A 14198-nucleotide genomic window follows, 5' to 3' on the forward strand; every position below is an offset into this window, starting at 1 on the left:
AACCGAGAAGAACGCGGACGTACAGAGGAACTGAAGTATGTAGAAAGTGCCCACTTAAGTGGTGCTGCTATACATCCCGGATAAAGCGAGCCAGGGCCTATTTATGACTATTCAAAGACCTGAATGGTTAACCCACTGCCAGATAATATTATGATTGTACTGTTACGTAGTCGGCGAAGAATTAAAAACAAAGAAATAGTCCATAGAGTATTTCTACACTAACTTGACCTGGCTGCGGTTTTAGTTGCACAGTTTTTGTGTGCTGAGCCTAAAATAAAAAAAAAAACAAAAATTCCAAATTCAAAATTTATTGATTCCAAGTAGGCCCAGTTTATAGGCACTAGGTTATAAATGGAACGAATAAAAAAAAAAGCTGCGAGCGATTACACCAAAAACAACAAACTTCTTGTATGTCTTCGTTTAATTTTTAACTTTTTTTTTTCATTTGTTTCGGCGGCAATCGAAGTATGTAAACTTTTTTTTACTACGTCTCCGTTAAATTTCTAATTTTTTCTTTTATAGTTTATTATATAATTTTTGTTAAGGCGGCGATGTATAAGTTTTTTGTGCAAAGTTCAACTCTCTACATATTACTTTTCATGGCAAACGGATGGATGGACGGACAGATGGACAGCGGAGGCAACAGTAACAGGCTCCCGTTGGCATCTCTCCGAACTCGAATATACGGAATATAGAGTCTCTTTTATAGCTAACAGGAAATTATGATGACACTAAAAACACCTGGAAACTATGGTAGAGGTCGAATAGTTTTTTAGCAAAAAAATCTCCAATCAGAAACCGAATTAGTATTTATACGACCCACTCAGTGGCGTGCACTTCATACAACAACAAAAGCACTGCTTACCCTAAAATTTTTGCATAAAGGGGGTTGATTATTCCATCTTATTCTATCTTCCTTCATTAGGTCAAGGTCAAAAATCCTGAGCCCGCCACTCCATGTAATATTGGCTCAGATTGATTTCTATGTACTAGCACAAAAAAGTAACATTAATTAGCCCATAAATAAGCTCTTCATAGTTGGTTTTCGGACTGCATCTTGTTTTTAAAGTATTTCTTTTTAAATTAAAAAACTAACTCTTTACGACTGACCATTCCAAAATTTCTTACTCATATAAAACTCGCGACATTACCTGCCAGTGCTCCGGTGAATGACAACGGTTCGCAAATCTATTAACTTACAAAGATTAAAGACCAAAGATAAAAGGTTAAAATTGGCTTCAAATTCTAAGACCGCCATGGAACCTTTAGTCTTTGGATTTGTAAGGTAACGTAAGAAAATGGAAATTTTATGTTACAGTTGCGATTTATTATAAAAACGCCCGATGATTAAACACCGTTCGTCGAGATGAAGCGATCATGGGCACGCAAAACAAATGAGAAACAATAACAATTATGAAACGTAGAAAATATGACACAATGGTATCGTTTCTCAAGTTTATAAAAATACCAAAAAAAGTACACCAGCATAAACGAAGCCTGTGATACAACGTCACACTGCCATTAAAAAGTGCCTTAAAACAACGAACTGTAAAAACAAACAATAAGAACGTTAAAAAATAAAACAAATGTGAACCAAAAAAAAAAAATGTTAATTAATTAAAATAACTGGTGCTTCGAAACAATAAATAGCGTATCGAAATAATGTTAGTGAAGACGGTCGGACAAAAACTGTGCGAGTTTGGACCGAATCGTTTAAAATGTTAGACGTTTTTCGCGGATTAAAAAATCTTATCAAGGTGAACTATGTACACATCGATTCGCCAGTGTTTAGGCTGCATTATTCCATCACCGTTATCCTACTGATAGCCTTCAGTTTGATCGTCACCACGAGGCAGTACGTTGGCAACCCGATCGACTGTATACACACCAAAGACATCCCAGAGGACGTATTGAACACGTACTGCTGGATTCACTCCACGTACACCCTGAAGAGTTTCTTCACGAAGAAGGTTGGTGTGGAGGTGCCATACCCCGGGATCGGGAACAGCCGGGAGAAGGGGAAAGAAGACATGAGTGACCGCAAGATATACAAGTACTATCAATGGGTCTGCTTTTGCCTATTTTTTCAGGTAAGTCCTCAAATTTCTCATTTAGGTTAACTGTTATTTTCTTTTTTATTTCATTACAAGTTAGCCCTTGACTGCTAACCTACCTGGTGTCAAACAGTCCGCAGCTATACCTACTAATTTTCTACGCGTACCGGAAAGCTTAGTCGCTTGTCACGTAGCCTCCAACCAGACCACACCAGAGAATATTACTATAACAATTTAACAGAAATTTAATACAATATAGTATTTGTAAGACAACATATTAGTCTTTATAAACAAAAAGTGGATATAAACAGTCGACTTACAAGAAATGGTCATAAATTAGTGACATCTGCATATCGTCTGCGAAAGGTGCAGAAGTCATTTGTGGGATTGAGTATACGCTTTTATAATATGATTCCTAAGGTAATTTTGGACCTACCAATCCATAAGTTTAAAGAATGTGTTAAAACACATTTATTACAGCGAGGTTATTATACAATTGATGAGTTTCTTAATGACAAGGTTGCTTGGAAGCATCCGGCTCCGCTTTCATCTCTCACAAGATAGAAAAATGAATGTTAAAATATAAAATGTAAATTTTTTATGTTGGAAAAGAGCAACTGCTGAGTTTCTTGCCGGCTTCTTCTCGGTAGAATCTGCCTTCCGAACCGGTGGTAGAGTCACTACACACGGACAGACTTGACGTTTCAAAAGTGCTTGTATTAGGCCTACTTGAAATAAATGAATTTTGAAATTTTTTGAAAAAAAAAAGAACATGAAAAGAGTAGAATACTAAAGGCGGCCTTATCGCTTAGTAGCTATCTCTGCCAAGCAACCTTGAAATATTCAGTTATTATAAATTCCCAATTCGCAGTTGCCATAGGTTTAGGTGTCTACGATAAACCTTTTAATGAGTTAAGAGTATTTGAATTCAACGCAAGTCAAATCTTTATTTTTCTCATAGGTTTTGTGGAAGGTGTTTTTTAAATAATTCAAAAATGTTTTATTCATGTAGACCTTATTACAGGCACTTATGACGCGTTCGTCTTTTAACATGTTGCACTAATGTTAGTGATGGTGATAACTGCATTCGTTAACTTAAAACTAAAGCTACAGGAGGGTTCCGAACGCGCCCTGGTCTAAGAAGAGCCCACAATAAACTTAGCCAGGTTTTTTTTTTGTTATCACCTTCTCACAGTCTAGTTAATGTTGAGCTATGAAGTAACAGCAATTCATACGAAATATATAATAGGATTTTTCTATAAGCTTACGCTTTATATAAACTTTGAATTTATTGAGACACATCTCAAGGATTTCATCTGGTAATTTGTTATAAAAAGATATAGAATTACCCTTAAATGAATTACTAATTTTATGCAGCCTAGTACACTGCACTACATTATATTATCGAAGTTTTTCTTTTTATTTTAGGTTAGTTAAAAAATGTCTACCCAGCTTCCAATAGTTACATTAATCAAGTTTTATTCAAAAATTACTGCTCGTTTATATCAGGGTCCAAATGGCAGCACAGTACTATATGGCGGCTGTGTAAAAGGTATTAAAATAACTAACTAACGTTAATAACTTGTATAGAACCGGTGGTGCAAGCCAGTAATATCAAGGGTCCAAACGTTTGTTGCCTATAGATCGGCATAAGAGACTGCAGTCATAAGATTTTAATTATAAAAAATAACACATTTTAATTATAAAATGTTAATTCTCGAATCAGTCGCTTAGTCTCATTAGTAAACCTAATTCCGCCTACCTGTCCTGCACTCTTCAGTTGCCTCTTAATTCCCTGCGCTATTTAATTGGCTAAACAATTATTCATTGTAAAGTCAACATCTCCTGAGGATGGAGGATCGGAGCGAAACGTGCGTAGATGGTACATTGCTGAAGATCTGTTTGGTGTGGAGTATAAGGATTGAAGAAATAAATTACACCATACAGCGTCTCCTGCTTTTCGCGGATTTCCGCAAATTAACGCCTGCTTCTATCCAACTCTTAAATTGACACATATGTTCTATAAGAAGGGCTGCAAACTTATACATTACAAATTGTGGTAAAGAGTATACTACGAATAGAATGTCGTGAGTAATTAGGGCCCACAGCTCGTAAACTCCGTGCATCGTTCTCAGAAAGCCCGTAAGTTAATCCAATCAAGATCTTTGTAAAAAAAAACACAAGTTCGAGTTAAACCGCAAACGTACGCTAGCTTTTATCGTGACTCATGTAGATCGCGAAAAGGTGTGGCTAAAATGCACTAGACTCAATCAATTGTCTTCTAATACATTTAGTATTTCCGGTGGTTTTCCGTGGAACTAGTTCAATTCGGTTTATTTTATCAGATGAACGAATAAACGACGCGTATATCCGTGATGCCCCGACGATCCATTAAGATGACGGATCAATTCCGTTAAGCACCTGCGAGTGATCTCTACAACACCAGAAATAACTTATTGGAATTCAACTCTATACGATTTAATATGACTAATGCAAATATGTAGCTGTATTTCCTACCACCATCATTAATTGAAAGCAATCTAAAGTAGGAATTCTACGCACAAGATTTTTTTCTATTGTCTTTTGTTGGAAAGCAACCATTTATTGGGGTATATACACAAAATAAAAAAAATAAAAAATGCCATTTATAAGTTTTTGCCGTAAACACACGGGCGGTAAAATTTAATATTTATATATATACTTAATATAGGCGGTAATAGCCCAGTGTGTAGGACCTGACTTCACTTGCTTAAACGGTGAAGGAAAACATCGTGAGGTAACCTGCATGCTGCAGTTCTCTATAATTCTCTCAAAGGTGTGCAATCCACCAAACCGCACTGGGCCAGAGTGGTGGACTACGGCCTTAACCCTTTCTCATTGCGGCAGGAGACCCGTGCCTTGTAACCAGCTGAAAATGGGTTGATATGACGACTTAATATATATTTATTTACACATAGATTTAGAAAGAAAGAAAACGCCATGTCAGGACGTAGCAATTTTATTTTCTTTTTTTTTATTGAAATACAAGTTAGCCCTTGACTTCAATCTCACCTGTTGCTGATGCACCGCTTGATGATGCAGGCTAAGATGTTAGCGGGTTGGTGGACTTAACACGACTTTGAGAACATTATGAAGAACTTTTAGGCATTGAGGTTTCCTCACGATGTTTTCCATAACCGTTGAAAAAAAAAAAGAAAATAAAATCGTTTATTTCGTTTCTCACATTGTAAATGATACATTTTGTGGAGACCTCCTAGTAAGCATAAAAATACCTGTGTGTCAGGAGGCCTCACTCTTCTATAGCAAAGACAAGATAAAATAAAATAAAAATAAAACGATTGAGTATTGTTCTTGGTGTACATGTTATTAAGTGCATATATATTCGTTATATATTTTAAATAGAAATAAACTGATGAAGCAAGTTATATTTTAGAGGTGCATACTGGGATTCGAAATCGGCCTCTCGAATGTATAGCTGGAGTACCACTATTTTAGTTTTTCCAAAAACTTATTCTCGGTCCAAAAAAAAGCGGTTATCCAATTTTACCCTCTATTTTTCCGACAGTTATATGTGATAAATCTATTAAGACCTAGACTATCATTCTCCCTAAACGCTAAAAACGCTAAAGACGCTCAAAAGGGCAACAATTATTTTTTTCATACGCTTCAGCTATTTACAAACATAAGATACCAGATATAGGGAAAGTAGAAATTCAGGTCAATACGAAATTAGCTCGATAAGGCAGGTGAGATGAGAGTATGATGTCGCAAGCTCGAACCAGACGGGCGCAACTATAACAAAGACCAGGGACTGTTTACATCAAAACCGGCTCCGAAATTTTTATTATCCGTTCAGGCGTTCAGTAATGATTCGTTAAACATTCTAATCTGGGTCGTTAATTAAAATACGCTAACTCGCAAACAATGTTAATAAAAACCCGAGAAACTGTCCCACATTAACAATACAAGAAAAAGATTAATAGAAGGATAGAAAGAAGTTAGAAGTTAGGATACTTTTTATCCCGACATTAAGCTCGGTTCCTTTGGGAGAGGAGATGAAAGTGTTTGACGATTTTACACCATAACTCCGACAAATTATAACCGTTTTAATTAATTATTTTTGTACTATAGAGGTTATAATATGTGTTTAATTTTGTTCAAACTGTGGTTGGAGATAGAGGACAAAACATCAACAACACGGAGAGCAGCAAACTTCAAGGCTTAGCGATACTGAATACTATAATTTTTTTTAGAACTACGACTAAATTTAATGCCACATCAAAAAACATAATCAAAAGCAGACGAAGTCGCGGGCAACAGCTAGTTATAGTATAAAGGAGTCCTCCTTAGTCGTTCACTCTTGACAGAGTGGTCGTGGTTGACGATGATACATTTCCTTTGGCTACAGCAGCCCCCGCGATGCGCCTCCACTTGTTACGATCTTCAGCGTTTCTGGAACATTGGACTATGGAGATTTGTATTGCAGCTTTTATTACGTCTGTCCAACGCGTGGGTGATCGACCGCGTGACCGTTTGCCTTATATTTTCCCCTGGACAACAAGTCGTTCCATGGAGTGTTTACTCCTAGTTATGTGTCCAAAGAACTTGAGAATTCGTATCTGCACAGTCGACGATAACCTCTCTTTGAATAAAGGACTACGTAGTCGATAAAAAGCTTGGAATTATTACTCTAAACAGGTTGCTCATCTAATAATTTTAAATGGCAATGTGAGATGGTGATAACAAAAAAAATACACCCAGGTAAGTTTGTTGTGGGCTTCTGCTTAGACCAGGACGCGTTTGGAACCCTCGTAGCTTTAGTTTTAAGTTTAAGAATGTGGTTATCGCCATCATCTCACTACCGTGTAATGCTTATGTACGCATCAAAAGTGCCACCTATGGGCCTACTCGAATAAAGATATTTTTGACTTTGACTTTGACTATAAAAGTTATGATAATGAAAACATTGTTCCAGTATTTTTTTCAGAGATAACTTTTAGATAAATAAATGCATAACTGGTTTCACAAAAAAATAACGCCGGCTCCACTCACTATGTGTCGGGACCAGTCATGTTTTCGTTAGTGTCAAGATAATTACAATAAATAATACATTGGCGAAGTCATTATCATCAACCTATGTAGAGTATCAACAACGATCTAAACCATCTTCAGTGATGTTGGAAAAGAGCAACTGCTGAGTTTCTTACCGGCTTCATCTCGGTGAAACCTGCCTTCCGAACCAGTGGTAGAGTCACTACAAACAGACTGACTTGACGTTTTAAATTAGGCCAAATTGAAATAAATGAATTTTAATTTTGAACTGATTCCCAAGGTTTTGACCTAACCTGCAGGAGTCCAAAATTTGTGCTTATCAAATTCGTCAAGTCGTCAAAAAGTCAAAATTATTTATCATCGTGCATTTGGCAATTGGGTAAAAATTACAAAGGGGCAGCTTAAACTTATGAACCCAAATATTATAGGGCACAAATTCTTACAGGATCCAAACTTTTTATAGACAGAATGCCTTGAATCTTCACATTTTTGGCCGAGGAAAATGGTGGAAATCTGCTACATTCTACCATACGGTACGGTCAGTACTATGCTATACTAATACTAATATACAGGCAGATGATATACTAATGAATAAAATCTCCAGTATGAGTATAAATACTAGGGAGGGAGGGTATAAGTTTTATAACTCTTACAATGCTTATCCTTAAGTTTTATATAGCTTGTACTAGAGATTTTCTTCATTTTATATCCTCTGTATACCCTGTGCATACCCTCTATGCACGCAACTGGGTACGGTCTACTGAAACCTGTATAATTTTGAAAGTGATCTACTAGAGAGAAAAGTTTGAGAAACTGTGATATAAACAAAAGAAGGTGGTCAACAAACACCACATGCCTGTGAGATACAAGATAAGTGTTGGATCAGTGCCGAACCAGGTCACTCTCATTAGAGTGTGGAGTTATGCACACTTAAGGATTTGCTTATCAATGTATTGTGCTAATTAAATCACGCTTTATAGCGCTCTGCGGCGGCTGGCTTTTGAACTAGCTTTTTGGAAGTAGGTCACAATATGTAATGAGTAATGACCACTGTGATATTTTTTTTTAATTATTTTGACGGCCGATTGGCGCAGTGGGCAGCTACCCTGCTTTCTGAGTCCAAGGCCGTGGGTTCGATTCCCACAACTGGAAAATGTTTGTGTGAAGAGCATGAATGTTTTTTAGTGTCTGATTGTTTATATGTATATAATAAGTATTTATGTAAATTATTAATAAAAATATTCATCATTTATCTTAGTACCCATAACACAAGCTACGCTTACTTTGGGACTAGATGGCGGTGTGTGTATTGTCGTAGTATTTATTTATTTAGTTATTTGTGTAGAAGGTGTGCTAACAATTTTGTTACTATATGTGAAGTGTCTTTTTGTGAAAGAATATTGCGTTATTAATTCTAATAGCACAATATTAAAACCTACCTGCAAGAAATCCACAAAACCGCATTTGAGAAGCATGGTGGGTTCATGCGCTGAAACTCTCCCAGCTAATAGCAGGAAGTTCTGTACCCAGTGGGACACTGATTATGCCAATTTTGAGTTGATAAATCGGTACGCATTCAAGGGCCCAGTCAAGGGCCCAGAACTCCTCCTACAATGCCAAAGTCAAAGTCAAAAATATCTTTATTCAAGTAGGCCCAAAGTTGGCACCTTTGAATGATCACACATGACCACCACATGAGAATTACACGGTAGTTAGATGATGGCGATAACCATATTCGTAAACTTAAAACTAAAGCTACGAGGGTTTCACACGCGTCCTGGTCTAAGAAGAAGCCCACAACAAACTAAGCCGGATGTTTTTTTTTTGCTATCACCATCTCACAGTGTCAGTTAAAATTATTAGAAGAGCAACCTGGTTAGAGCATTAATTCACACAAAACCCACCAAGCTTTTTTATTGATTACGTAGTCCTTTATACTATAACTAGCTGTTGCCCGCGCCTTCGTCTGCGTTTGATTTTGTTTTTTATGTGTTTGTAGTTCTAAAAAAAATTAAAGTCTTCAGCATCGCTGAGCCTTAAATAAGAGGTTTGCTGAGAAGTTCTGTCCTCTATCTCCAACCACATTCAGATCTACACAAAGTTTGGGAAAATTAAACACATATAACCTTTATAGTAACCTTTATAGTACAAAAATAATCATTAAATCGGTTATAATTTATCGGAGTTATGGTTTAAAATCTTAAAACACTTTCATCTCCTCTCCCAAAGGAACCGAGCTTAAGTGAAGTCGAAGTCCTACCCACTATACTATCACCGCTTCTAGCCGTATATTTTTATCGTAGTACTGAATATTACGAAACGATTCCAATATCCTTTCTTTGAGACATAAAAAAAAATCATATTAAACCCTGAATTCACCTGGTTTGTATAATTTTATAGTAAACTAGCTGTCCCGGCGAACTTCGTACCGCCAATCATTTTTTTTTATGAATAGGTACTATATTTTGATACTTTTTATCTTATTCCGGACTAAGAATAATCCAAAAAATCAAATAACATAAAAATTGATCCAGCCGTTCTTGAGTTATAAATGGTGTAACTAACACAACTTTCTTTTATATATATAGATAGTCCTGGGATATTATCATTGTTTTAACAAAGGGAATGATTTAAGTGTTCTTTTTTCAAAACCTGAAGTAATCTGTTCTCGTGTAAATTCGGGTTAAGCGAATACCACCTTAAGCGAGCGACCATCAGTATAAAAATGTGCGTAAACGAAGCGAAAATCACCGCCTTAATACCGCGCTTTGCATACGACCAACTGACGCCGACCGCCCAAGAACTAATATAATAGTCAAAGAGACGGTCATGATTATTTGAAATTTGTAAATGAGTGTGATTTTTTTTATTCTACTACAGGTTAGCCTTTTTATAAATTGAAAATGCATATAAAAGTTTTCGGAACCGATAGGATTTGAACCTGCGACTCTCTGGCAATCGCGTTTGAGCGCTTTATCCAATTAAGCTACAGCTCTCCTACCGTCGACGCCGAAATTAGTATATGCCTTTCACATCAGTCTTATAGCGACTGTAGCGTCATCTAGTAGGAAACGTTGCATTTTTGATCTACTTTTTCAAAGGTCTTAAGGGTTTATCATATTACAATGAGACACGTTTGAAACAAGAGATGACACATTGCCTTTTACTGCAATCTCACCTAGTCGTAAGCGATTATGCAGTCTATGATGGAAGCGGGCTAACCTGTTAGGCAATATACCCACTAATCGGTTTCTACACGACATCGCACCGGAACACTAAATCGCTTAATAATAATAATAACATTTAATTCGGATAAAACTCCATAGCTACAACAATAACAATTATCTTTATCTTCGCTTAGCGGCACATATTTGTTGGTAGGGTGGTAACTAGCCTCGGTATAAAATAAACGAATATTATAGTCAAAGTCAAACTAAATTCAAACTCAAAACTAAAGCTACGAGTTTTTTAACACGTTTTAGTCTAAGAATAGCTCAAAGCCGACATTAAACTATACCTGGTGTTGTTTTTGATATCACCATCTCGCGTTATCATTATATAGTTTTTTATAAGGGAAGCTACAAATCAAATACTTACATTTGATTTATTGCAGCCACGCCTAGGTTTTAAAATTTAAAATAAAAGTATTTACTAATCTAGTTTAAGTCATACTTAGTCTAAATTTAATTACTTGTAACTAATTCAAACTGCTTTTCTACAGACACAGACTTGGGTACATAAGTATATTTTTCCTAAAGCATGTATATTCTCGCTGATGGTAGTTTGTAAATGGGCGCAATTGCATTATTCGATGTGATTCAGGGTGCACAAGATTTCTGAATAACATCTCTTAAAGCCTGCGTTTGTGGAACTACTTATATCGCGTAGAATTATCATTTTCTGTTCATGAGATGTCCTAAATGGATGCCACCATTATGCTATTGATGTTTTTTTTTAGATTTTCACATATTGCTATGTATTTTACTTATGTCACTCCTGCTGGAAGTTTCTGGATATTATGTAGCAACAAACTTGTTGAGAAAACTACATGCCCCTTTTTTTTCTCGTGGGGAAAGCTTCATGGATTCCACCGCGCCACGCGGAGGCACGGTGATTATGTCGGACTCGTACCTACTAAACCCCATGGTGTTCCCCTACCAGTCGCCTGATGGCTGGGCCACGGGAACTCTTAAAGTACATGCGCCTAATTCTGGCATGCATATTTCTATGTATAGCGACGAAATCATTATTTTCTAAATAGCCACCATAATCTGCACCCTAGCTCTCGGTCTATAAGTACGACCTAATTTTCCCATTATTCCTTCCCATAATAAGCTGCTTTATTTTTAAACTTCCCAAAGGAGCGTTTTCAACTCCAAGATATATATGGTGTGCGGTTAAATTAGCATTCAGTAATCGTCCAAAATTATACTAACTTGGGTTACATTGTCGTAATTTTCTTAAGAATTTTAATGTTTTTGAAAATAAATTATATATATAAATTATAGCATGATAGTTTAGTGTTCCTTTGGCGAAAATAAGGTTAAAATCAGTCCAGTACTTTCGGAGTCTATTGTGTACAAACAAACAAACAAAAAATCTTTCCTCTTTATAATATTAGTGTAGATAAAATTAAATTATGAATCTACTAATCACTTACACTTACTTAGGATCATTATTTGTCTCTATCAGCCGAACATCGCTGACGCGGATCATTTTAAGTGTGTATTTTTAATTATCTATGTATTTCATATAAATTGAGGATGTTATTTGTTATTTGTTTATATAGGTATTTATGTTATATATTTTATTTGTTTTTATATGTAATATATTTATATATATACATTATAGTTATATATATATTTTAATTATCTTTATATATATATTTCTTGTGTGCGTGTGTATGTCACTGAACTCCTCCTAAACGACTGGACCGATTTGAATGAATTTTTCGGTATGCGTTTTGGTGGCACGTTGGATGGTTTAGATTCACAAATCAGACCGGCAGATGGCGCTGGGGTCCGCTAGTATATTTGTATAATTTTAAATATTATTTATTGCACCACCTCCTTCTCTCTACCTCTTTTCTATGTTTTTTTCTTTTACGCCATTGGTTGCCTGGAAGAAATCGCTATGTAGCAATAAGGCCGCCAAATTTTACTGTCTTGATATGTATTTATATCTCTGTTACTACTTTTTTTTCTTTGGTGTACAATAAAAGTGTATTCATTCACTTACTATTTTCCTCAATGAAACAAGAATTTGAAAGACCCCCGACCTGAGCTCGTCTAGGGAAGTACTACTTCTGCTGATTCCTGCCACCGCGTGCTGTTGTGTGTCGTGTTGCGGTCTGAACGTCGTGGTTAGTTTCATTAATAATTGTAAATTGGAAGAGCTCTGTCACTAAAAGCTCTAGTACTACTTATTTTGTTTAATAAAATATTAAAACAATTCAAATAAAAAAACCTTTGGGATTCTAGACGACCCTGTAAACCGCTGAGCTACATCTGTACAGAGGCTATCAAATTGTTTGTTCAAACGATCTGAGTACACTAATTTTTCCCTATACAATAGCGGGTCATCGCTAACCACATCTCGTTAGTGTTTATATCATTAACATTTCACTTCTCCTTACTAATTATAGTTTTATTGCCTTCTTAATTTAAATAATTTTCTTGATAGTTGATTGCTGTTTTTACAATTATTACAATTATTACGATCATGACTAATTCCTACTACGTTACGGTCTTTTTGAAGTTATACTTTTGAAAAATTATAAGAGTGAATTTTAACGACGCGCTCGCGCATCGTCACTAATAACCGACACTCTGAAGGCGTAGAAGCTGATTGGGGTTCGTGTTTAATGTAAATGCAATATCCCTAACAAGTTGGCCCGTTCACATCTTAGATTGCATCATTACTTATAAGTAGGTGAGATTGCACTCTAGGGCTATCATGTAGTGTTTTCGCGGAACATAGCAAATTGTATATTACACCTGCTTCTATCCAGTATTTAATTTTCTTGTTCAATGAAGGTATATTGTATACAAATAAACTAATAATATATACATAAAAATAACTCTGTACAAATAAACGTGCGTTGAGAGTGCATTTTCATAGATTAATGTAACATTAAAAATGCACCATTCCTGGTTACCGCGTTAATATAGAAAATTATGCTTATCGTACATTTTATATCATGGAATTGCGCAAAGTAACGCCAATATGCTTCTATCCAATATTTAATTTTCTAAATAAGACAGAAGCAGTGGCCAGCGAACCCGTTTTCTGTTCCCACAACTGGAATTTTTTTTGTGTGATGAGCATGAATGTTTTAAAAAACCATAAAAATATTCATCAGCTATCTTAGCTCCCATAACACAAGCTACGCTTACTTTGGGGCTAGATGGCGATGTGTGCGTTGTTATAGTATTTATTTATTTATTAGTAATCCAGCAGCGTTACAAACTATTTTGGTTAAGGCTTTATCTAATTACTAAAATAAGGCCAAATCTAGATTACAAATCTAAACTGTGACAATTAAGCAATGGGGGAAAGTTACAAAATATACAAAACAATCAGTTACGATATTCACAACAGCATGAATGAAAGGTGTGTGTGTGTGTGCGTAAGTGTGTGCGTGTGTGTATATGTGTGCAAATGTATGTGCTTGGGTGCGTCTGTGAGTCTTCATTTATGTACAAGTGCAATCTTAAATGAATGAATTCACATCATTTATTATAACTCGCGATGCAGTTTAGTTATTCATTCTTTAATTGTGTTTGCGATAAATGGAATATATCAAGTTTTGAATAAAATTTGTTATAGTTTCTTGCCAGACGCAGTATTATAGAATTCTGAGAACAATCAGTAGGCGCCTGTAGTATATTTATTTTTAGTATTTATTATTTATTCTTGAAGGAAAAATAGCAAAGAAAAGGCTGCTCTCTTGAGTCTGGTATTCCGCCATATAATAACCCGCTCGTTAAGTGAGGTGCCAATCGACATTAGCCGTTCACGTCGCACGTCCTGCCACTTGTGTGAGACCTGGATCGAGTGTGCTCCTAACATAATAAGGACGAGTCATATATG

The 14198-nt window shown here is 35.9% G+C and overlaps 1 protein-coding gene across 1 annotated transcript in view; it reads left to right on the top strand.

The window, feature by feature from the left end:
* Positions 1–1627: 1627 nt before the first annotated feature.
* LOC120623456 (innexin shaking-B-like) overlaps positions 1628–14198 on the top strand; it is a 38693-nt gene continuing 26122 nt past the window's right edge. The window contains exon 1 of the mRNA XM_039889491.1: positions 1628–2090. Within this exon, the coding sequence (XP_039745425.1) occupies positions 1719–2090 (372 nt within the window). The 5' untranslated portion in view covers positions 1628–1718. The remainder of the gene's footprint in view (positions 2091–14198) is intronic.

This window comes from Pararge aegeria, chromosome 4 (genome assembly GCF_905163445.1).
Source record: "Pararge aegeria chromosome 4, ilParAegt1.1, whole genome shotgun sequence".
NCBI lineage: Eukaryota > Metazoa > Arthropoda > Insecta > Lepidoptera > Nymphalidae > Pararge > Pararge aegeria.